Below are 26,900 nucleotides of genomic sequence, written 5' to 3'. Positions count from 1 at the left end.
TAGTAGTAGCAAGTTTCTTGTTCATTTACGAAATCCGGTCAACTTTCTTTGTTTTCAATTTATTGAACTGCTCATGCAAGTGACGTGGACGACACATTGGGGCCACATTGCAGTCTTTGTGTGTTTACACTACAGTCTGGTAAAGATCACATCTTACTTGCAGGGTAAACGTCAGCTGGAAAAATTAGATTTGGAAAAAAATCAGATTTGGGTCACATTGGCTTCCAGTGTAAACATAGTATTTGTGTCTCTCGCACTCTCTCGCTTCTTATAGTTTAGTCTTTATTTGGAGGGACAATGCACATAAACATTAAACTCAAAGACAGAAATGTTCTGTACCAATTTATACCTAAATAGCTCATTTCCATCTCCAGTCCCTGGCTACCTAAATTAAAGGGATACAAAAATCATGCAATACAATTATTACAATAAAATCATACCATATCACGTAATCAAATTAAGAAAAGTCATAAAATGCCCTTTCATGGTAACATACTTAATATACAATACAACCACATCTCATTTACATCATCACACAAAGACAATACATGCTCTTGTTCACATCTGTCATCATTTGTAAAAACAACCATGATTTTAACACACACACCTCACAATTTACAACAAAAATGCTGTCATGGATGAATATAATACACATTAAGTTGATCTGTCAAACATAGTGCCCACCTTAGTGACTGTGTGAGCAGTCTTAATTTCCTTCTTTCTTTCTGTAGGAAAGTGCATTTTTCTCCTCTTTAATCTGATGCGTATTTGGGATTTCAAAATAAAAACTTAAAAACATACCCTATCTTTCTCTGGATATTTTTTGGTTGAACAGGAACAGATCCAAAAAACTTTCAATGAAAACAACAGGCGGAATGCACACGGCTAATATAGATTAGAATTGTTTGGCTTTGACAAAAGGCTGCTTCTTTTCAATGGACAATATTTAAATTCAATCATATCTCATTAAAAATACACCCCATGTGAGAGAAGATGTCTCCAATGGAACAGGTGGGCGGGGCGGCGGTAAATGCCAAATGAACGGTTCAAACAATTACTTTCACAATGACAACTGGAGGCGGCAAGACCCCTCGACAGGTCTCTTTAAATATGAGAAACCTGGCATTTGGGAGACCATCACATACGTTAGGCACTCTCCCCTGGCCTCATTACTTACAGCCGATGAAAAGGAGGAGGAGCTTGATGAAGAATGTCAGACATCTCGAACAATGTGGACTCTTCACAATAACAAATCCCTCAGGGTGCAGCAACCATACAGGTGAAGTCATTGATAAGCGGCATGGAGCAGCTACACTGTCAGGAAGTGAGGGCTAATTTTGACAAAGAAGCCAAAAGACCATTAGACGCAATTTGGGACGCGGTGTCGCACTCAAGCGTCCTTTAGAGGCGATTGAACTGTCAGCCTTGAGAGTAATGGTCGACCAGACAAAGCCATGCCTAGAGTACCATAAAACTGTACGTTTGCGGGCAACTTTCTGTCTGCACTTAGAGACATTTGCGTGTATAGGCTTTTTCTAACATTCTAAATGAATCTTAAAGAGAAACTGTTGCCAATGTTGCCTGCTTGAAAAGGTTTCCTGTCATTTACAATACCTATGTGAGACAAGCACACATGTTTTGCATTAATGCATAAATAAACACTCGTTGAAGTCAGCAAACAATGAAGGATATGGGAGTTGCTCTATTTCGGCTATAAAGCGCTCTCAAAAACCTCAATAAATGTTTTATATACAAGCTGTAAGTATACATGTATTGTAGTAACAGGCACATTCATAATAACATGCAATATTTACATATTTTGCTCATTTTAAGCATACAGCGACATATTAATTTCACAGACACATCCCAACCTTTACTATGTCTTTCAACAACAACATCAACACTACGAATTCCTACAATGTGATTTCCTGGATTTTTTTTCACATTCTCTCTCTCACAGTTGAAGAGTACCTATGAGGAAAATTACAGACCTCTGTCATCATTTTAAGTGGGAGAACTTGCACAATCGGTGGCTGACTAAATACTTTTTTGCCCCACTGTATATGGAGTATTATTGGAAGTTTTTGGATGGTTATTTTAGTGAGCTTCATGGGCACAATAGAGTATTCCCATTAGCTGCATTGTTAGTCAACTCTTACTTGCCATATTTTACGAGTTACGATGCATAAAAAAATTAAACATATGTTTTTGTCTTACATAGGGATTGTGAATGATTGGCCAAATTTCCCCCAAAAAATGCAGTTTCCCTTTAAGAGTGCCAAAATAGGGTAATGGACATGTGTAGCCCTTAATGCTGGTATTTAGACAGTTTAGATGCTTTTCAAATGCATCTATACTGAAGCATTTAAGCTACAGACACTTAAAACAAGTTGTTTTAAGTGTCTGTAGCTTTAATGCTAATTAGCAGTGTTTGTATGCCTCCAACAAGCGCACTGTACTAAGTTGAAATAACAAGCTGCTTTCAGAGACAGTTCAACTATAATGTGTTCATAAATTGTAAGTGTTGCAAATTTAATAATTTCTTCATTATTTATATGTTATATTTATTAATGAATCAATTGGCTTTTTAAAGTGCCTTTCTGGGTGGTGGTAAGCTACATTTGTAGTCACAGCTTCCCTTATGAAAAAATAATGTATGATAAACAGACATTGTATTGTGTAATCTAGTTGATTTACATTTACACTGGAAATGTCTAACATGATAGATGTCACATACCACATACAACAACGTAAGATTAGCGAATGGCACAAAAGGGGAAAAAACGTCAGCAATAGCTATGTGAGCTACATGCTAATGTCAAATTTTATCAGCAGCATCTTGCTGAAGAAAATACAAAATGATCCAACTTGCAGCTCCTATGTTTGTAGCTAAATGACAGAGAGTTGGCAGAACTATTTTCTTATAAAATGTGTAGCAAAGCCTGCTCTTGTTGTGGGTGTGTGCACAGAGTGGCTCATTTAGCTGGGGGTGGATCACCAGTGGTATGACGTTTATTAGGAATGTTTTTTCTTTATGAAAGGTCACATTTTTAAAAGAGATAGATCTTTTTTCAAAAGTGGAGCAAACAAGGGGCATGGTAGAATTTTTTTTGGACACATATTCGCTCACATTTGAACCGATTCACAGGTACTGGAATGTAGTTTGCAACGGTACCAATATTCTCCACTAGTGTGTGTGTTAATAAATACTAATTGTTTTTATAATAAAATCAATTTATTATTGCAACATTTAAAAAAAAAGGAAGATTATAATAACTGCTGTCCAGTTGTTTTATGTTGTTTCAATAGCACATTTCTCAGCCTCAAGTACAGTTGCAAGTTCAAGACTTTAGACGGCAGTAGTGTAGTATAAGGTGGGTTGGTCATGACAGTCTTAACTGTCTCAAGTTGCGCCCTACAAAGTGTTAATGCTGTAAGTATTGTACTAGTTACATTCCAGCTGTTTTATTGTAATGTATATCTTAGTAGTTTTCATTAACAAATTTGAATGTGTTGGAATATAAAAACTAAAAATTTCTAATGCTAAATGCTAATGTAACATGTCAATAGCAAAGGCAACATATATTAGCATCAAGCGAGCGCATTTGTGGAAAAGTGGAGACTTACCTTTTACGTTGGAGACAATTTTTTGGCATTGAAAATGGCAACGTTAGCTTGAGGTCGTTGGGCCGAGACTGCTCTCAGTGCTGCTGGAGTGATTGCCAAGTTCCAGAGTGAGTCGGCAACCGGGCGCAGCACAGGCACCAAAATATGTCACCGTTGGCTTTCCAACAGTAACAGTTAAAGGAACCTGTAGTCCGCTGTCACTGCTGGGTGGAAAGGTCGCTTTTACAAACCGAGAATGTCACGAGAAAGATTTCCCAACAGTGGGAATAACTTCAATCCAAACACAATAGATTTACGCTGCAACAGCGTAGAAGCATCCCCCAACAACCTCAAACAATATCTCTTAATTACAATCGGTCGAGTTTCCCGCAGCCCTTGAGCGCTCGATCAATGGCCAAGTGTGCTTTTAGAAACGAATACGGGGGATCAAATGAACAAGAGTGAAAGGAGGAGGCGATTAACTCCCCTTTTTGATCCAGGAACTGCGGTTTCTCTCTGTGATGAGGCCGTTGGACATGCGCGGAGGATCCTGCGTGGGCAGAAGTAAGGGAGTACGACAGCGAGGAGGTCGTTTCCCCGCGTCTAAAAGACAGACAGATGTCTTTAGTGTGTCTTCAAGCCGCTCGAACTGAGACAGCATTAGAGGTGAGCGGTAAGAAGGACGCGAGGCGCAGATGCCAGCCACTTGAAGCGATTGTTTTCGATGACTAACGTCTTCAATGGGCAGACAAAGCTAATCGAGAGCAGAATGAGAGGCAGAACAAGGCACGGAGAAGGGCTGCGAAATGAAAAATATCTGCTGTGAAAAGCAGACGACATCTGCGGGCCGTCTTTTTCACAAACAAAGGTGTTGTCAGGTAACACACACACACGGCCGGACAATGCGCTTTGTCCCGAGCTTTTATGTCTACGTCAATGTCTTCCACCAAACTGTTTCGTTGAGTGTCAGCGCTGATTCAGTGCGCCGTCAAGTGTCTTCAAAATAAATAACAGACATGACATTGATTTGGGAAACTATGCGTAAACATCTGCTCTACCGACAGCTAACATTCACATTTAAATTTGATGTAACAAAACAAACACGTTAATGCAAATGCTATCTTTTCTTTAAAACTATCACTGCTCAAAAAATAATAATGAATCAAAATCAATGTTGTTATGAATTATTGACCAATTGAAGGCCCAAATTACTTTACATCAAATATTGTACTTTGAAAAATTGCATATTTTGGGTGTTTGCCATAAAAAAAAAAGTTTTCTATGACAAAAAGGGCATAAAACAAGCAAACAATAAAAACACAAAAAACCTATTATATAATCAACGGATAGTTTTGAAGATTATCTACAGATTTAACCGTTGAAAATAAAACAAAAATTAAAATAATGTATGACTTATTTTTAACACTTTTAACCCTTTTGGATCCCTAGGAATTATAAACAGTCATTGCTCAAAAAAACCCCAAATAAAAATCAGTGTTGTAATGAATGATTGACTTATTTAAGGCTCCAGTTATTTTACATCAAATATTCCGCTTTTAAAAAAATTAGGGATGCAGGGTTAGTTGCATAGGTTGTGTTTAGGGGGTGTTTATTTTTTTTTATCATAAATGTATTGTTTTACAGAAATGTAAGTTTTTACACAATGAAAGCCTATGACACTTTCTTTACAAACGTATATATGGACGAGCTCCTACCCTTGTTAAGGAAATCATCCATAAAAGAATAGCCACAAGACTTGCACCAGGTTAGGAACTGGAGGTGATTGTGAGGTGCATCATAAAATACTTCTCGGTGGTATTGTCCCAATACCATTATTTTGGTACTAGTACCATAATGTATTTCTATACTTTTCAAAATAAAGGGGACCACAACGAAATGTCATTGTTATTATTATTATTTCAACAAAAAAATCTTATGAAACACTAAATATGTTTCTTATTGCAATCAAATAATAATTTTGTCATTATATAAAATAATGAACATATTAGACAACTTGTCTTTTAGTAGTAAGTAAACAAACAAAGGCTCTGATTTTGGCTGTTGACGTACTTATGTAATAACATATTGTGTCATTTTCCATTCTATCACTGTGAGGGACAAGCGGTAGAAAATTGATCTACTTGTTTATTTACTGTTAGTATCTGCTTACTTTTTGTTTTAACATGTTCTATATACACTTGTGTTAAAATGTAATAAGCCTTATTCTTCTGTTGTTTGGTTACTTCACATAGGTTTTGGGCGATACTACACATTTTGGTATCAGTGTTTGAATGTGTGTGTGAATGGGTAAATGTGGAAGTAGTGTCAAAGCGCTTTCAGTACCTTGAAGGTAGAAAAGCGCTATACAAGTACAACCCATTTATCATTTATCATTAACATTATCATAATTAAAGTTGTCCTGTGTCCAGGTAGGTATTTCCTGAGTTTATAAACATTAAAAAATGACAAAATAATTTGTGATAGTAAAAGATATTGACATAATCATTGTAGTATCGACTGAGTACAGTTCTTGTATAGTTACAGTTGATGTCTGTGTAGATCCACCCATGGCACTTGTTCACATTCAGGAGCGCTAGCTTGTTGTTAGCGTTTAGCTATTGTATCCTCCTAGTGAAGCATGTTTAGCTATTCCTCGTCCTTCAGGGATGATATTTGTAAGAAACTTACTTTATTTGTCGCCATGGAGGCAAGGATTAGTGATTAAAAAGTAGCTTAAATACTACCGACTGCGGATGGACTTTAGCCGCTGGGTAGCTAACGGCTAACAAGAGCAAGAGCTAAGCACCTCTTGCAGAGCAGCGCTTCATTGTTTAGAGCTTCAACTTCATCGATTGTTTTTAAGCCAAAAATGTGTCCATTCTCCCTTTAATATCTCCACTGTGTTTCTGCTTTTAAAGTATACCGTGTGTATGCGTTGCCTAATATGCGTGTCTGCTTGCTTAAGCAAACGGCACACTGTCATGTCCAAGGGAAAATAAGTACCGGTATTTTTCAGAAGCAGTAAAGTACCGTTTTTAAATCATTAGAACCACATTACTTTATTAGTACTGGCATATCGTACATCCCTAATATATATATATATATATATATATATATATATATATATATATTAGGGGTGGGCAAATTAATGCGTTAATTACGAGTTAACTCATCAATCTATTAACGCCGACAATTATTTTATCGCACATTTGCATATGTTATTTATATGCTTTTATTTTGTTAACACCTTTTCTTAACAAGATGGCGTCGCCCGGATAAGCTTCGGCTTCGAGGGGCTCTTGGTAAAGATGGAATATTTGGCAAAAATACCGGACAATTCTGCAAATTTCATGGCTGGCTTACAGCGTGGTCACTCCGGGATCACTTACGACTGCCAGACAATTCTGAATGTGGATAGATCGGGCCGTTTTGGACTGAATGACGCATGCTTGCTAGACCGGCTAGCTAGCATGGGAATACTTTGCCGGCTACATCCAGCGGCCTGTGAGGCAGCGGAGTATATGTGTTCTCTGTCTATTTATCAATAATGCAGACGAGGAGTGTTGGCTGAGTTCTTAACGTTTGCTTTCAGAGCGTGCATATCACAACATACAAGATGCCGTCATGGCGACACAACCTATACCGGGCTACTGCGCATGCTCGTCACTCCTGTTGCATGCTGGGTAGGGTAGTTCTTTTTTCCCCTGGCTCATAACATCACAATATAGTACCATGTATATGATGCGTTCAGTTTATCAAAGCACCAAGCAAACAATCGGAAAATTCCCATCATATCAATTCCTAGATATGGTCATCATTATTCTAAGTACACTACGCAGAATAAACACAACATTATCAATATTGCTACTACGGATAATTTGATAAAAAAATTCCCTAAAACAGCCCACTACCCATAATATAGGTTTTTTAAACATAAGATCCCTGATAAAAAAAAAAATTTTTCTGCTGTTACCTCAGAAATTGCCTGTTCAGATGTTATGATTGTGGCTCAGAGATTTGTATGTAGATTATATTTATTTTCCATAACAAACAGGATAACTTAAATACCCTGGCAGTGGCAATAAGCTTAAATGTTTGTATTTAGATTTTTTGAGTTGATTTTCATAAAATATGCTATTTAACTGCTATTGTTTAACAAGGACTGATTTAAATCGTGTTTGCACAACAAATGTTTTGCCGCTTTTGTTCATGTGGGAGAATATTCCAATAAAGGTGCACTACACACTACTTTTGAATTCATTATTGGGCTTTGCGTATAAAATGCAGTTAATCGCGACTAATCGGACAAATAGTGCGATTTTTAATCGTTGCCCAGCCCTAATATATATATATATATATATATATATATATATATATATATATATATATATATGTATCTATATATATCTATATATATTTATATATATATATATATATATATTTATATATATATATAGATATATATAGATATATATATATATATATATATATATACACACAAACACACAAATACATACATACACACATGCATACACAATATATACATACATGTATTGACTGTACACTATATAAGTATACAATTATTTTTTAAAACATTTTCATCAATTTTTCAAAGTTATGAATTGATTTACAGTCAGAATGGATAAGAATCGTGTTTCGGATGTGAATCCATTTTTTGTGCACCCCTAATTAATAAATAAACAAACAAAGCCAGGCTGCTAGCTAATTTTGCGAGACAATATATTGTCCCACAAACTATTCCTGCTCATCGATGTTATGTTATTCATTATTTGGAGAAAAAATTTATGTAATGTACATGTGACGTAATGTAAACATATTAAATAATAAGAACAATACAAGTAATCCGTTCAAATGTAGTAAAGTTTTTTTTTGCCATTCATATTTTTTACCTTTGTAACTGGGAGGTCAAGAACTTTTAATTCTTCTAAATGGACAAACAAAATAAAACGGACTCTCAATCTCTGTTGCAACAATGTAACTATTGAACATCTTTATATTTCCGTCGTTGAACAAATTGGGTCTTAAAATGTGTTTTGTTGTCCTTTTGTTGTTGTTCCAACAACTTGGTCATGCCAGCTCATTTGTCCGTGTTCTTTACTCATTCAAAATCCCAAATATTTAAATATTTGGCTTTGCAATCATATTTTTCCCTCTGAATTTTCGTTATTTGTGAGTTCAACTTGCCAGACATGCATCCTATGTGTGTAAGCTAGCGGTCCCGCCAGCCCCTTCCGCAACAAAGATGGTGGATGGCTGACTAGAGGGTTAACTGCGTTTATTTAATTCTCCTATTGAATATACACGCTTGGGTGTTGAGAGCGATACACAAGGTGAAACCTCTTGCATTTGGATTTAAAGCTCTCGCAAAAGAAAACAAACATAATAATAATAATAATATAATAATGGATTAGATTTTATATTGCGCTTTTCTACTATTCAATACACAAAGAGCTCACAGAGAAGTGGGAACCCCTCATTCATTCACACCTGAAGGTGGTAAGCTACACTTGTAGCCACAGCTGCCCTGGGGTAGACTGACGGAAGCAAGGCTGCCAATTTGTGCATATGGCTCCTCACACCACCGCCTACCATTCATTCATCATTTATTCACCAGTGTGAGCGGCATCGGGGGCAAGGGGGAAATGTCCAAGGACACAACGGCAGCGATTTGGTTGTCAAGAGGCGGGGAGCGAACCTGCAACCTTCAGGTTTCTGGCACGGCCGCTCTACCCACTATGCCATGCTGGACATGGCAATTCACCCATGTTATGAAGTTCATTTTCATTAATCGTTCAAATAATTGATTAGCCATGCAACGGACTTCTTCATTTGCACACGCTTAACTCACCACGATGAGGTTCCACATTCGAGCTGCTTCTGCCACCAGCGTGGAGACGCCGCTGCATCCTGGCATCAGCACGATCTTGATGGGCTCCGTGTAGAGAAGGTCGTACAGCAACTTGGTGGCTTCTCCTGGGTCGCACTAGAAGGGAACATTCGAAAAAACAATCACAATAAAGAGACAAAGTGATGAAAAAACGACTCCGAGCCGCCCCTCGCTAGGTGAGCCAGACTTTTGTTCATACACAAACTCATTTGGCATGTTGGCATGTGGCTCACATAAATTGTGCTCTCCTGTCTCACTTCTTAAATTGACCTTGTTGTATGAGATGTTTGGCATCTATTACGAGGATGTCGTGGTGGTCTGTGCAGCCCTTTGAGACACTAGTGATTTAGGGCTATATAAGTAAACATTGATTGATTGATTGATTGATATTACGCACGTAGTGTTGCAACAGGGGTCTCCAAACTCGCCAGCTGACTTTGATTAGCTCACCAAAAGGTTAAATAATATTTGCCTAAACTTTTTCTAATAACTGTTTAATTTAGACATGGTGCCTATTTTTAATGACACATTACCACAAAATAGCACAAAGAGAATCACCGCACTGTTTGAGTGGAAATCTGCTTCCTAAATAAAGTACATTTTAAATCAGGGGTATATTTTTCAACTAAGGGCCACATAACGAAAAATCAAAGTATACCCAGGCCATTTTGATATATATATATATATATATATATATATATATATATATGTATATTTATATATATATACATATATATATTTTTTTTTTATTATTTTTTTTTGTAAAAAAAAAAAAATGCTGATAACAGACATTACTTATATTTATATTTGAGTAAAAAGTGGCAAAGTTAATTCAGTGGTGTCCAAAGTGCGGCCAGGGAGCCATTGCAGACAGCAATTTGTGTTTTTTTGGTCCGCAACATATTTTTGGGGAAAAAATGTGACAAAAAAGATGTGATGCAATGATATAAAAAAAAACTAGCACTAAGTTTTTAATGTCTGTTTGCAGTATTTAAAATATATATAACAATTTCCCACGCATACTTCAAATTATGTATAACATTTTCAGGTTTTTTTTCATTACATCACATATTTTTGCTCTTTTTTTCTTAAATATTTTATTTATGGGCTGATAAAACTTGAGCTGCAGGTCACAAATGGCCCCTGGGCTGCAGTTTTTACACCCGTGAATTAAATGTTGCCATTCATATAAATAAAGTACAACAAATTATTGTCCTTTACCCCCTCAAAGTAACTCAAATAGTGATAAAAAATATATAAATGATGCAGAGGAACAAATGATTTAATAGAAAATGTGAGTTGTTGATACCAAAAATTCGTTAAAGCTTATTCCCTTGTTTTGGGTTGAACTAAGCTATAAAACTGTTTTTTCACCAAGTACAGCCTTAGAAAACACTTGGCTAAAAATACAGTAGTGTAATAGACCTAAGTATTCATTAAAAACAAGGCAAAAGTTAATTTAAAGTATCTTAAATAGTTTTGGCCACTGTAACACTACGCACAGTTTAAATAGTAACACTGTGTTTGAATATAGGAAAATAAAAAACTGTACTTTTTTTTTCTTTCATCCATCCATCCATTTTCTACCGCTTATTCCCTTTTGGGGTTGCGGGGGGTGCTGGCGCCTATCTCAGCTACAATCGGGCGGAAGGTAGCTCAAATAGTGATGAAAAATATATAGAAGATGCCGAGGAACAAAATTATTTACTAGAGAATGTGAGTTGCTGATACCAACAGTTTGTTAATGCTCTCTGGCAAAACAAGCGGATTCCCCTTGTTTGGGTTGAAATAAGCTATAAAACAGTAGTACCACCTTAGAAAAACCCTTGGCTAAAATACAGTAGCGTAATAGACCTAAGTATTCATTAAAAACAAGGCAGAGGTTTTATTTAAAATATTGTACATATTTTTGGATAATGTAACATTACACACAGTTCTATTAACACAAATACGACTGTATATACGGCAGATACTGCCTCCAAAATAGTTTCTCTCGTTTTGATAAAATAGCATTACAACGTGTATATTGAATAAAACAAACAACTTTCTTACTTGACCCACTTCTTAGGAAACTTATCAAGGAGCTCTTTGTATTATTACGTCCATCAGTGCTAAATATTATAAACGTATCACTTTCCTCTGGCACTCTTCAAAAAAGCGGTTATTCATCCTCTCCTTAAAAGACCTAACCTCGATCCTGACCTCATGGTAAACCACCGACCGGTGTCTCACCTTCCCTTTATTTCGGAAATCCTCGAAAAAATTGTTGCAGAGCAGCTAAATGAACACTTAGCGTCTAACAATCAATGTGAAACCTTTCAATCCGGTTTCAGGGCAAATCACTCTACGGAGACAGCCCTCGCAAAAATGACTAATGATCTATTGCTAAGGATGGATTCTGATGCGTCATCTATGTTGCTGCTCCTTGATCTTAGCAATGCGTTCGATACCGTTGATCATAAATGATAAATGGGTTGTACTTGTATAGCGCTGTTCTACCTTTGAGGTACTCAAAGCGCTTTGACACTACTTCCACATTCACCCATTCACACACACTGATGGAGGGAGCTGCCATGCAAGGCGCTAACCAGCACCCATCAGGAGCAAGGGTGAAGTGTCTTGCTCAGGACACAACGGACGTGACGAGGTTGGTACTATGTGGGGATTGAACCAGGGACCCTCGGGTTGCGCACGGCCACTCTTCCACTGTGCCATGCCGTAATATTTTATTAGAGCGTATCAAAACACAAATTGGTATGTCAGACTTAGCCCTGTCTTGGTTTAACTCTTACCTTACTGACAGGATGCAGGGAATTTCCCATAACAATATGACCTCGGACTATGTTAAGGTAACGTGTGGAGTTCCCCAGGGTTCGGTCCTTGGCCCTGCACTCTTCAGCATCTACATGCTGCCACTAGGCAACATCATACGCAAATACGGTGTTAGTTTTCACCGTTATGCTGATGACACCCAACTCTACATGCCCTAAAGCTGACCAACACGCCAGATTGTAGTCAGCTGGAGGCGTGTCTTAATGAAATTAAACAATGGATGTCCGCCAACTTTTTGCAACTCAACGCCAAAAAAACGGAAATGCTGATTATCGGTCCTGCTAGACACTGACCTCTATTTAATAATACAACTTTACATTTGACAACCAAACAATTTAACAAGGCGACTCGGTAAAGAATCTGGGTAGTATCTTCGACCCAACTCTCTCATTTGAGTCACACATCAAAAGCGTTACTAAAACGGCCTTCTTTCATCTCCGTAATATCGCTAAAATTCGCTCCATTTTGTCCACTAACGATGCTGAGATCCTTATCCATGCGTTTGTTACGTCTCGTCTCGATTACTGTAAAGTATTATTTTCGGGTCTACCCATGTCTAGCATTAAACGATTACAGTTGGTACAAAATGCGGCTGCTAGACCTTTTACAAGAACAAGAAAGTTTGATCATATTAGGCCTATACTGGCTCACCTGCACTGGCTTCCTGTGCACTTAAGATGTGACTTTAAGGTTTTACTACATACGTATAAAATACTACATGGTCTAGCTCCAGCCTATCTTGCCGATTGTATTGTACCATATGTCCCGGCAAGAAATCTGCGTCCAAAGGACTCCGGCTTATTAGTGATTCCCAGAGCCCAAAAAAAGTCTGCGGGCTATAGAGCGTTTTCCATTCGGGCTCCAGTACTCTGGAATGCCCTCCCGGTAACAGTTCGAGAAGTCTCATTTTAAAACTCACTTGTATACTCCAGCCTTTAAATAGACCCCCTTTTTAGACCAGTTGATCTTCCGTTTCTTTTCTTTTTCTCCTATGTCCCCCCCACCCTTGTGGAGGGGGTCCGGTCTGGCTGTCCACAGTCGGGACCCAGGATGAACCGCTCCATCCTGGGTCCCCTGGGGGATTGGGGTGTTGCTCACATATGCGGTCCTTTCCAAGGTTTCTCAAAGTCATCATTGTCGACGTCCCACTGGGGTGACTTTTTCCTTGCCCTTATGTGGGCTCTACCGAGGATGTCGTTGTGGTTTGTGCAGCCCTTTGAGACACTTGTGATGTAGGGCTATATAAATAAACATTGATTGATTGATTGATTGATTGATTGATTGATTGAATAGCAACACTGTTTGAATATAGGAAAATTTAAAAAATTACTTTTTTTTTCAAAGTAGCTCAAATAGTGATAAAAAATGTATATGAACGATCCAGAGGAACACAGTTATTTCATAGAAAATGTGAGTTGTGGATACCAACATTTCATTAAGGCTTTCTGGTAAAACAAGCGTATTCCCTTTGTTTGAGTTGAAATAAGCTATAAAACAGTAGTACCACCTTAGAAAACACTTGGCTAAAATACAGCAGCGTAGTACACCGAAATATTCATTAAAAACAAAGCAGACGTTTTATTTCAAATATCTTAAATATTTTTTCTAATGTAACTTAGCACACAGTTTGAATAGAAACATTGTATTTGAATATTGGAAAATAAAAAACTCTACTTTTTTTTCAAAATTAGCTTAAATAGTGATGAAAAATATAATAAATATGCGGAAGAAAAAAATTATTTAATAGAAAATGTGTGTTGTGGATACCAACATTTTGTTAATGCTCTCTGGCAAAACAAGCGTATTCCCTTTGTTTGGTTTGAAATAAGCTATAAAACAGTATTACCACCTTAGAAAACACTTGGCTAAAATACAGTAGCATAGCAGACCAAAGTATTCATTAAAAACAAGTCATAGGTTTTATTTAAAGTACCGTATTTCCTTGAATTGCCGCGTTAATTTATTTAAAACCTCTTCTCACCCCTGCGCTTACCAAAAGCATGCGGTAAAAGTAAGCATGCGCTAATTAATTTAAAACTACTTCTGACTCAAGGCAGGTGCATACTATATGCCCTGCGTCAATTCAAGGAAATACGGTATCTTAAGTATTTTTGGCTAATGTAACGTAGTTTGAATAGTAACACTGTGTTTGAATATAGGAAAAAAAAATGGTTCATGTGATTATTTGACTAGATGGAGCCTGTGTACCACAGTTTGAGAATCACTGCTATAAAATTCACAAAATTTAGTAGCTCTTAGACATTTTTTTTTTGTAAAGTAGCTCTTGTGTACACTGTGTTACAGTGTACATGTAAAGAGTCGATAAAATACACAATAGCGCTTCTTGCAGAGACACAAACACATGGCTCATTAGCATTAAAGCTGCAGACACACAGTAGTGCTTACACAAAACACTTTAACAAATATTAAAGGAAAATATAATTCAAATATATATTGTTGGATTTCTGACATATTCAAAATGATTGAAGACTATTATAATAAAGGACTTTTTAAACAATGCATGTGCTATTCATGTTGGTAGCTGTTTGACCCTGTCACAGATCATTTCCCACAGGAAGCAAATGGACCCGCTTGCCACATTGTGTTTGTGAGTTCCCAGCTTCTGCTGAATTGTCACACAAGCGAAGACTGAAGCGGCAGCAAGCGCAAGAAGAAACTAACTGAGATCAACTCGCTGGACGTTCTGTCTGACAGATAAATGGCCAACCGCCACCGTGCGCCGCCGCCCTCCACCATCACACATAAACCGTCCTGACACGTGTAATGATTCCGGCCCGCCGTGGAGCGTCTTGGTCCAAACAAACACAATAGAAACTCTCCTGACGGGTGTCACGGACAATCGCGGCAAAGCCTGTGACGGCCCAGACCAGCACGACTTCTAATTTGGACAGTTTGTCTTTGAGGCGCCATGTCTTGTAGGGGTAATCACACTGCAAATAGCCCCGGGATTAGCGCCTGTAAACTATAAAAGTGTGGCGTGTTGCAGGTGATCTTTTCTGATCGATATTTGATCACAAGTGCAAAAGTGGTGCAGATTTATGGGAGCGTGGGCTTTCAGCAATCACCATGGACACTCATTTATTTTACATCCATAGCATCATATTGTCCGACTTGTGGTAATTTGTCGTATTGTGGAACATGCGCCACATAACTATAATCTGTACCACTTTAATGGAGACAGCAGAAACTACTTTTAACACGCCAAAATGTCTGGGAGACGGCGGTATTACTGTGGGTCAAAAACCCGGGCCATATCCACAGTGGTGTGCTGGAATGAACAAGACATGAAAAAAAATGCACGCAGCTCGGTGTTTCATACATATGAAAAAACTAACACCATTGAAAAAACACAAGCAGATACCAAAATGAATCAATTGATTCCTAAAAGAAATCTGTACTTTTAAAAAATGTTCAAAATCCTTTTTTTTTTTTTTTACAAATTCTAACTCGTAAACAAATGCTAGCAAAATGAGGCAATTTCATCTGTTGTGCCCATAAAACCCACTAAAAAAAACTCCAAAAAGCACCAACAATACAATATTAACCAAATATTAGCGATATTGTTATTATAAGCGCTAACGTTAAGGATCTATTTTAGTGGCGCATTGATCACAGAAAGCTAACTAGCTTCTGCTGCTGTTTTGACATAGTGAGCCGGTGAGCTGCTGCATCGCCTCTGAGCTGGTAAAAGTTAGTTCTAGATTATAAATCATGCCTCTCACCTGGAGAGTAGAAGGTTGTGAACATAAACCGAGAAGTTGGTCCACTTAAACCCGGAGATGGTGGGAAAGACACAAAAAGAGGCTCGTTTGCACCCCTTTCTTTAACCCCGATGTCGGGGTTATGATTAATTATTAGTTTAAATGGGACAATACAAATGTCCCAACAGTGAGAGCAGACATTGTAAACTAAGTGATTGTTTTACTATGTTTGTTGTCTCTCACAAAGTCTGCCGTAAATAGTAGTTTTGTTTTAGATATTATTATTATAATATATTATTATTATAATAATAATAATAATTACATGTTATTATGTATGTGCCTGTTACTACATTACATATAGTACCAATGATTGTCACACACACTAGATGTGGTGAAATGTACTACCAGTGTGTATATAAAACGTTGATAGAAGTGTTTGGATGTTTTTAGAGCGCTTTATAGGCGAAATAGAGCAACTACCGTTTGCTCCATTGTTAGCTGATTTTTGCTAGCATTTATTTATCTATTTAGAATGCATTAAAAAAAACATATGTTCTTGTGTTACATAAGGGCCGTGAATGATAGGCAAAATATATATTTTTTTAAAAAGGTGCAGTTCGGCGTTAAGTCATCAAGCAGTTTAATATAGCATAGATGATTTTTCTTCTGACAGTTGAAATATGTTGACACGCGCACATACAGAGGCTTATCTCTCCATCGTCGGTCATTGCACCCCAATCGCCTCCTTTTTCACAGGCATTATTGTGTACTGCCTGTTTGCCCATGACTTCAAAATGTGCTAAATAGAAAGGCAATAACAGACTTGATAAATCACATTGCGGACGCTAAATGATTGCATTTGAATCTCCCTCTCCCACCATTGTGTGTCCTAATAATCAGCATATATTCTGCGTATACATGAAGAGAAAGACTCTAAATCAAGGGTGTCCAAACTTTTTATCCCAGAGGGCCGCACACTCAAAAATAAAAAGCATGCGTGGGCCATTTTGATCATTTTAATTTTCAAAACCAATACAATGTTTAGATTTTTTGGGTTCCAGGGACACTGAAGGGTCTCGGTCAAGATTAAGTTGTATATTAGTTTTAGAAAAATAAAAATTCAACCCTTAAATATATACATTTTCTGTTTTAATCCCTTTTTGTCAAAACGCTGTTTATGATGGCAAAAACACAAAATATGCAATATTTTTCCCAAAAAGATTTTCAAAGTGAAATATTTGATGTGAAGTAATTGTAGCCTAAAATAGGTCAATAATTCATAAGAACATCGATTTTTTTTCATTAATATTTTTTTGATCAAAGACATTTAAAAAAACAAACACTAAAATTATTGGGGATCCAAAGGGGCCCCACTTAAGAAAGTGTTAAAAATAAGTAATACATGTAAATTCTTTTTTATATTTTCAACACTTAAGTCTCTAAATTCGTTGTTATTTTTCATGTTTTTGTTTTATAGTTTTTTGGTCAAAGAAAACTTAGTTTTTCATGTGGCAAACACACAAAATAAGAATATTTTTCCACCAAAAATATATTTTAAAGTGCAATATTTGATGTGAAGTGATGGAGCCTTGAATTGGTTAATATTTCATAACATTGTTTTTTGTTCAATATTATTTTTTAAGCAATGACAGTCTTAAAGACAAAACCAGCCTGCATGGCAGCTTTGTCTTATTAGTGCAACTTTTTTTCCTGCTACATTTCACCTGTTTGCTTTATTATTCCACTTCCCCCCCCCCCCCCGATTGTATTTTTACAATGTGCTGCGGGTCATTGAAAAATTAGCTGTGGGCCGCAAATGGCCTCTGGCCCGCACTTTGCACACCACTGCCGAAAAAAAATAGATTGGGTTCATTTGTTTGCTCATTTAAAGGAACCAATTCTCAGCGCATGAGCTCAGTGTCATGTCTGTTGATCATGTTTTTGTTTGGCCATGTGTTGTTTGTTTTTTGGACACTCAGTTCCTGATTTTTCACTCTTGTTTTGTCACCATAGCAACCATTAGTTTCACCTGTGTCACATTTGGAGTCCGCACCTGTTTTCACTAATTTTCTGTGCGTGGACTTTGGGGTTTGTTTTTCCGGAATGCAAAGGAAAAATGGCACGGGCAAGGCGTGAAGGTAAGGACATGATTTAATCTTAACTCAAAACAGGAACAAACAAAAGGCGCTCACAAGCAGGTACAAAAACTTGCCTGTAAAAAACAAAAGTTGCACTAAGGCAGAAACTATGAACATGAAACAAAACTCGATAACTGTGACATGAAAAACAAAAACTTATGTGGCATGGCAAGAAGCAAAACTATGGACAGTATCAGAGGTAGCATGAAATGTGACACAGGTGAAACTAATGGTTGCTATGGTGACAACACAAGAGTGAAAAAGCAGGAACTGAGTGTCCAAAAAACAAACAGCACATGGCCAAACAAAAACATGATCAACAGACATGACACTTAGTAGATCAGTTTTGCGTGCGCTATCAAGTTTCCACGTGTTTGAGCACACGCTAACTTTTAGTAACCCTTCGTTTCAGCCTTTTGGGGTAGGAAGTTCACACAATAAGTGTTTAAATTGCCATGCAGAAGGATAAGGCCTCTCCTGTTTAGGCCATATTTTTCTTTATTTTATCACCACTTTGACAGCACCTGAGGCATGAAAGGAAATTAAAGTGCAAATGTGGCATTATGCATGTGCCAGTACAGCGCATTAGGTTTCATAATGGCAGCTACACCTGCACAATTTAATAAGGGCGGTATCCAACACTCCCACAAAGATAATAACGCTCACTTTCGACTGGAGAATGACATTAACAACTTATTTATTTTATTTAACTTAATCAACGTCTTTTTCTTGCATTGCTCGTCAATATTTGCTGCCTTAAGAGAATTAGCATCGACTGGGAAGGAAGCTTTACGCGACAGATTGTCAAACAAGAACAGGCAACCTTGTGCAATGCAGGCTTTTTTCACCTCCAATCAATCCCGAGCTGACTTCACAGATCACTTCCTCCCTACGGGGGATTTGGAGGGGAGGAAGAAGGGGGATGCGGGCAATCAGACTGTATAGGATTCATGTTATAAACAAACTAGGTAAACTCCGCAATAAAGTGTGTTTGGGGGTAAGGTGGACAACACATTGATGACATGCACGTCCTGTTTCTGTGCAGGCTCATTTAACAATCTTTTTAAAAGGTTACTGATCACAATGGGGCACGATATATGAAAAGGGTTGAAATTGGTTAAATCGCAGAATTAATACTAGCTTGTAACCATGTTCACCACCTCTGCTGAACAAAGGGGGCGGCACACTGCTTTCGTCTTATCTACTTGTCATTGTCTGCATACGTATTTCACTCGGAAGATCAAGTGTTCACAAACGGGAGACTTTAACAATGGAAGACGGTTGTCAAGCTCTGACTCTTTTCTTTGATGTTTTTTCCCCTCCTTGCGGAATGTTGATTGACGCCATGTTTGTGTACAACGAGTTATGTTAATGACTAAGGTTGTCCCAATACTAATTTTTGGTACCACAAAAATGTCAGTATTGGCTTTATTTTAACAAAAAATCTTACGGTACATTAAACCTATGTTTCTTATTGCAATGTTGTCCTTAAATAAAATAGTGAACATACAAGACAACTTTCATCTTATTAGTAAGTAGGCAAACAAAGGCTCCTAATTTAGCTGCTGACGTATGCAGTAACATATATTATCATTCTATTTTTTTGTAATGTAATGTAATGGGTTATTCTTGTATAGCGCTTTTCTACCTTCAAGGTACTCAAAGCGCTGTGAAACTATTTCCACATTCACCCATTCACACACACACACACACACACACACATGCACACACACACACGTTCACACACTGATGGCGGGGGCTGCCATGCAAGGCGCTAACCGGGACCCATCAGGAGCACGGGTGAAGTGTCTTGCTCAAGGACACAACGGACATGACTAGGTTGATAGAAGGTGGGGATCGAATCAGGAACCCTCAGGTTGCCGACACGGCCCCTCTCCCAACTGTGCCACGCTGTCCCCAAATGAGACTCAGGAATGTGATAATGAAACAAAACACAACAACTGCACAGCAGTTACCGGTATTATAATCATCTCATTTTCAAATGTTGCAATAAAAAAGTTATCTTTTTATCATGAACAATTAATAATTCAGGCCATTTTAAAGGATAGAGAAGCTATTTCTATTGGGCACTGTATTTTATTTTTTACCTACTTCGTCTTATTAAGCTGAAAAGATTTGAATCACAATGAGTTTTTAACTGAAACAAAGGCCTATTGAAATGAGATTTTTTTATTTAAACGGGGATAGCAGGTCCATTCTGTGTGTCATACTTGATCATTTCGCGATATTGCCATATTTTTGCTGAACGGATTTAGTAGAGAACATCGACGATAAAAGTTCGCAACTTCTGGTCGCTAATAAAAAAGCCTTGCCTGTAGCACACGATGTGCACGTGACGTCACGGGTTGTGGAGCTCCTCACATCTGAACATTGTTTACAATCATAGCCTCCAGCAGCGAGGGCTATTCAGACCGAGAAAACGACAATTTCCCCATTAATTTGAGTGAGGATGAAAGATTCGTGGATGAGGAAATTTAGAGTGAAGAACTAGAAAGAAAAGAAAAAGTTTTAAAAAAAAAAGGCGATTGCAGTGAGAGCAATTCAGTTTTTAGACACATTTACGAGGATATTTCTGGGAAATCCCTTATCTGCTTATTGTGTTGCTACTGTTTTAGTGAGTTAAATAGTACCTGATAAATCGGAGGGGTGTGGGCACGGGTGTGTTGACGGGTGTGTTGAGGGAAGTGTTGAGGGAAGTCAAGAAGCTGGAGCAGGACAGAAGCTCCGCTGATCTCCAGTAAGAGGCGACTTATTACCACAACTTTCTCACCGAAAACTGCCATGTTCGCGTGACTACTCTGATCCATAGTAAAACTTCACCTCCAGGAATTTTAAACAAGGAAACACCGTGTTTGTGTGGCTAAAGGCTAAAAGCCTCCTACCTCCATCTTTCTACTTTGACTTCTCCATTATTAATTGAACACAGATGTCCAAAATACTGTGTAATAGCGCGATGAAAACAGACGACTTTTAGCCGTAAGGGGTGCCGGGCTAATATGTACCCTCCAACCAATAACGTCACAAACACGCGTCATCATTACGTGACGTTTTCAACAGGAAACTCCGCGGGAAATTTAAAATTGTAACTTAGTAAACTAAACCGGCCGTGTTGGCATGTGTTGCAATGATAATATTTAATCATTGATATATAAACTATCAGACTGCGTGGTCGGTAGTAGTGGGTTTCAGAAAGACCTTTAAAAAAATAAATATTTAATTTGTAAACACACACAAAACTACCAAAAATTGGTACTGCTTAGTACCGTTATTGATTCCTAGGTACCGGGAATAAGTACCGCATTGGTTTAAATGTGAACGGGACCTAACACCATAGCGACAGGCGCCCTGAGCTTGCAAATGTGAGTAAAAACGTGTTTTTCCAGAGTGAAATATCTCCATCAAGATGTTTGTCAAGATTATTAAGTACAATTGGTTCCCACTTCTCTGTGAGCGCTTTGAGTATATAACAATAGAAAAGCGCGATATAAATCTAATCCATTATTATTATTATTATTAAATTAATTATTTATCTACTTGTTCATTTATTGTTAATATCTGCTTACTTTCTCCTTTAACATTTTCTATCTGTACTTCTGTTAAGGTGTAATAATCACTTATTCTTGCTTTACATTAGTTTTGAATGATTGCACAAATTTGGGTATCAATCCGATACCAAATAGTTTCAGGATCATACAATGCTCATAATTTAAGTCCTTGCGTGTCCAGAGACGTATTTCCTGAGTTTATAAACATAATATACATGTTTTTTAAACGAAAAAAGATTTTGTGATGGTAAAAATATCGATGTAATCATAGTAGTATCAACTAGATACGCTCCTGTACTTGGTATCATAACTGTTACGGCGCAAGCACAGTCGGTTTCTCACTCTTCTACAGAATTCTCCTCTGTGAGCTCCTCCAGTCACGCCCCCACACTCGCTGCGCAGACCGCGCCCACGCACCGCCGCAGCTGTCGGCAATCTTCTATCAACGCACCTGGCAGTGATTACAGACGACAGGATAAAGAGCCTCGCCGCTGACTTCTTCTCGTCGGAACGTCGCTCTGTCTCCAGTAAACCTCACGTGTCTGACTTCCACCTGCGCTCTCTCTGATTTGATTGTTTTCTTCGTGTCTCGTCCTGATCCTTTGTCACCTCTCATCTTCCCCATGTACGCAGCTTCTGCTGCGCTCCTCCACTGCTGTTTTCCCTCCTGGACCCAGATTGCCTCCCCTAATCCACATGCAGACACCCTGCTTGGAATTCGGACGCCTCTCTCCTGCCCCACGACCCCCGCTTGCCTTCCTTGCCTCGTCCCTTTTGATTTGGACGCTACCATTCAACACGCACTACAACCAGTCCTAAGTTATTTACATATGTTAATTCCCGCATATAGTTTTACATTCAAACACATAGTAGCATACACACCCTACGTATTCATCAAATGCTCAATAAATATATTGAGTTTGAGCTCCTGCTGTTGTGTCGCCTCCTTCCCCCGTACCAGTCTTAACAGTACGTTCCGACCAAGATGGAACCAGACGATACAACAAGATCCCCGGCCAGTCCTCTGGCCCGAACTCCCCCACCCACAGACCTGTCTGCCATCCAGTCTGTCCTTCGACAACATCAGTCCTGATTTTCCACCCTGGAAGACAAACTGGACGTCTCTTTCGCGGACCTGTTGTCAAGACTAGACAATCACAGCCCCGGCCAGGTGACACCTACCACGCCCGTTTTGAGCACATCAGAGACACTAGCCACCTGAGGACCATCCTCCCTCCATGAACCCAAGATAGATAGTCCTAGAATTTTTGAGGGAGATTTTGAACTTTGTCGTGGCTTCCTGGTTCAATGCGAGTTTATTTTTCAACACCAACCGTCTCGCCATGCAGACAATGGGGCCAAAATAGCCTATATGTTTTCCCTATTTTTGGGACCTGCTCTTAAGTGGGCCACTTCCGCCCTTAGCAAGACTTTGGGGTTTAATTCTAATTATGCGACATTTCGCAAATAATTTTTGGCCATTTTTGATCACCCTGCTGATGGTAGAGACGCGGCCTCAAGACCTCATTCCCTCCGACAAGATTCCCGATCTGTGGCCAATTACACTCTGGAGTTCCGCACTTTGGCAGCCTAGAGTGGATGGGATGACCGAGCTCTCCTGAGCGCGTACAAGAGAGGTCTTAATGACACAATTAAGGATGGATTTTTGCAAGACAGGCCATCTTCTTTTCATGAGCTCATTGAGCTAGCCTTCCTTTTTCATCAGCGACTTTCTGAATGTAAAGCTGAGAGAGAAGAGGACCTTTGCAGCATTGCTTTGGCAAGACCTCCTCGCCTGGCCAGCCGAACCCTCATGAGGCAGACAGGCACAGTTAATTCGGCTCCTATCCCTCCACCAGAACCAACGCAGATTGGCAGATCCCTTCTCACTTTCGAGGAACGAGAGCAGAGGCTCCAGCACCATCCATGCCTATTTTGTTGTCTGGCGGACCATCATATCCGCAACTGCCCCTTTAGACCAAAAGGGTCGGTCTCACCAGTCGAAAGGATTCTGGTGAGCCACACTACAATCCCCACAACTCTTTCCAGGAAGGATCCGAGTATTCTTTTCCCTGCAACCCTGACTTGGGAGGATAGGACACTTTCGGTGGACGCCTATTTGGACTCTGGGCCGACGAGAGTTTCATTGATCTGAGGTTTGCCAAGGAAACTGGAATCCCTTTAATTCCCTTTGAGACATTTGTTTCTGCTCAGGCTTTAGATGGCCACCCTTTAGGACCTATCAAACATCGCACCAAACCCGTGTCACTTACCCTTTCTGGTAATCATTCTGAGACCATTAATTTCTGGGTTCTGAAGGCCCCGGTTGCCCCTCTCGTCCTCGGCCGGTCTTGGCTGAGTCAACATGACCCCCATATTTCCTGGTCTACTGGAAAGATTCTGGCATGGAGTAACCACTGCCATGCTAACTGTCTCCATTCAGCAGTGGTACCCCCTGAAAAACCTAGATCAGTTTCACCCCCGGTTGATCTCTCCCAAGTCCCGGAAATATATCATGACCTGGCCGCAGGGTTCAGCAAGGATCAAGCTATGTCGCTTCCTCCTCACAGACCATACGACTGCGCTAGCGACCTCATCCCCAATGCAGTCCTCCCGTCCAGCCGTCTATATAACCTGTCCCTTCCCGAGAAGCAAGCTATGAGGGACTACATCTCCGAGTCCCTGACCTCAGGAATAATCAGACCATCCAAGTCCCCTGTTGCCGCTGGGGCGGCATAGCTCGGTTGGTAGAGTGGCCGTGCCAGCAACTTGAGGGTTGTAGGTTCGATTCCCGCTTGTGCCATCCTAGTTACTGCCGTTGTGTCCTTGGGCAAGACACTTTACCCACCTGCTCCCAGTGCCACCCACACTGGTTTAAATGTAACTTAGATATTGGGTGTCACTATGTAAAGCGCTTTGAGTCACTTGAGAAAAGCGCTATATAAATATAATTCACTTCACTTCACTTATTTGTCAGCAAAAAGGATGGATCCCTCCGGCCATGTATCGATTACCGTCAACTCAACTGCATCACTATTAAGAATAAATATCCATTACCCCTGCTCAATTCATCTTTCGAACCGCTAACCCCTGCCACCATCTTCACCAAACTAGATCTACGCAACGCCTATCATCTGGTATGCATCAGGGAGGGAGACGAATGGAAAACTGCATTCAATACTCACCAGGGTCATTTTGAATATAGAGTAGTGCCTTTTGGACTGACCAATGCTCCCGCAGTTTTCCAGGCCCTCGTTAATGACATCCTCAGAGACATGATAGACCGTTTTGTAGTTGTTTACCTGGATGACGTTCTGATTTTCTCCAAAGACCCTCTGGAACATCAAGAACACGTCCGTCTCGTCCTAAAACGCTTACTGGAGAACCGTCTCTTCGTCAAGGCTAAATTATGTGAGTTTCATTCCTCATCTGTTGATTTCCTGGGTGTTGTTATTGAGAAAGGACATATCAAGGCTGACCCCAAGAAGGTGAGGGCGGTGGTAGAATGGCCTCCTGAGCTGTAACGCTTCCTGGGGTTTACCGGATTCTACAGACGCTTCATCAAAGACTTTAGTAAGTTGGCTGCACCCCTCCATGCACTTACATCTACCAACATACCTTTTCAGTGGAATCGAGAAGCAGGTATTGCATTTTGGTGCCTTAAGAGGAGTTTTGCTTCCGCACCCATCCTCGTATATCCAGACCCAGACTGCCCATTCATCGTTGAGGTGGACGCATCTGATTCCGGTATTGGGGCAGTCCTCTCCCAACGCTCCAAGCAGGACAACAAGAGCCACCCTTGTGCCTTCTTCTCAAGATGCTTATCCCCTGCTGAACGTAACTATGACGCTGGTAATCGGGAGTTGCTCGCTGTCCACGAGGCTATGAAGGAGTGGAGACATTGGCTGGAAGGGGCCAAGCACCAGTTTCAAGTCCTCACTGACCATCGTAATCTCCTGCATGTCCGGTCGGCCTAAAGACTTAATGACAGACAGGCCGACTGGTCCCAATTTTTTAGTCGTTTTGACTACATTTTCTCTTTCAGCCCTGGCTCACGATTACCGTCACCTTAACAACATTACCATCAAAAACAAGTACCCTCTTCCGCTACTCAACTCTTCATTTGAGTCCTTGGCACCTGCAACCATTTTCACCAAACTGGATCTCCGTAACATTCTTCGCCCTTGTTTTGCTCTATCTCTCCGTGTTTTCCCCTGGTTCATGTCCTTTTGTATTTCCTCAGTGACTCCCCTGTCCTCCGTGATTGTGCCTTGTCACTCAACTCCCATCCGGATTCCTGACTCCTCTCCTCGATCCAAGACCTCCCTGCCCGGACCCAGACCACGCTGCCTTGCTCTTGCCCATGACCACTTGCCTGTCCACGACCTGCCTCTTCGCCTTGCCCTCTTGGATAACGACGAAAGATACAACCAACATTTACAGACAACAACCCTTGGTAACATTTACATATTTAATACTACACATTGTCAACACTCATTCACTTTGAGTAGCATACACACGCCACGTATTCATCAAAGGTTTTTAATAAAACTTTTAAACAGGAGTCCTGCCCTGGTTGTTGCCTCCTTCCCTTCTCAGGTACAAACACATACAAGCAATACGCCAAAACATTTGAATACACAGCATGCTATAACTGTAAATGGATGTCACGTTTTTTAACTGTTTTGAGCTCATCCCATCTGTTGTGAATGCAACATGTACCAACTAACACCGACAATGCTGGTCTTACTCGTTAAATTGAAATGAATGCCTTCTCATTTAAATGAGCATGACAAGAGACAGACTGTCACTATGTGTGTGGTCAAAAACTTGTGCCCATTTGCCAAAGCGGAGGCTCATGATTTTCGGTAGGTGAATGTCAGAGAAAAGTTGCAGGTTTTCCTCAAACCACATTTTCAATCAGTCATTCGCATTTAATATTTTCTAAGGAGACGACGAAGATTCTCAACCGTAAGTACAAACACTCAAACATTAAATAAATGTTAGTGTAAATGTTTCATTCTTGTGTAATTTCCACATATGTTATTGTGTTCAATTCCACAGAAAAATATTTATTTCCATTTAATTATTTTTTTCCGCTTTTTTATTGTCTTTTTTTTTTTTTCAA

The 26,900-nt window shown here is 39.4% G+C and overlaps 1 protein-coding gene across 2 annotated transcripts in view; it reads right to left on the bottom strand.

The window, feature by feature from the left end:
- Positions 1-26,900, bottom strand: part of LOC133561904 (gamma-aminobutyric acid type B receptor subunit 1-like) — a 126,481-nt gene that overhangs the window by 84,201 nt on the left and 15,380 nt on the right. For both annotated transcript variants that reach the window (XM_061915553.1, XM_061915554.1), the window contains exon 2: positions 9,476-9,610. In XM_061915553.1, the coding sequence (XP_061771537.1) occupies positions 9,476-9,610 (135 nt within the window). The remainder of the gene's footprint in view (positions 1-9,475; positions 9,611-26,900) is intronic.

The sequence above is a fragment of the Nerophis ophidion genome, linkage group LG11 (genome assembly GCF_033978795.1).
Source record: "Nerophis ophidion isolate RoL-2023_Sa linkage group LG11, RoL_Noph_v1.0, whole genome shotgun sequence".
Classification (NCBI taxonomy): domain Eukaryota; kingdom Metazoa; phylum Chordata; class Actinopteri; order Syngnathiformes; family Syngnathidae; genus Nerophis; species Nerophis ophidion.
This window is presented reverse-complemented; position numbering and strand designations above follow the sequence as displayed.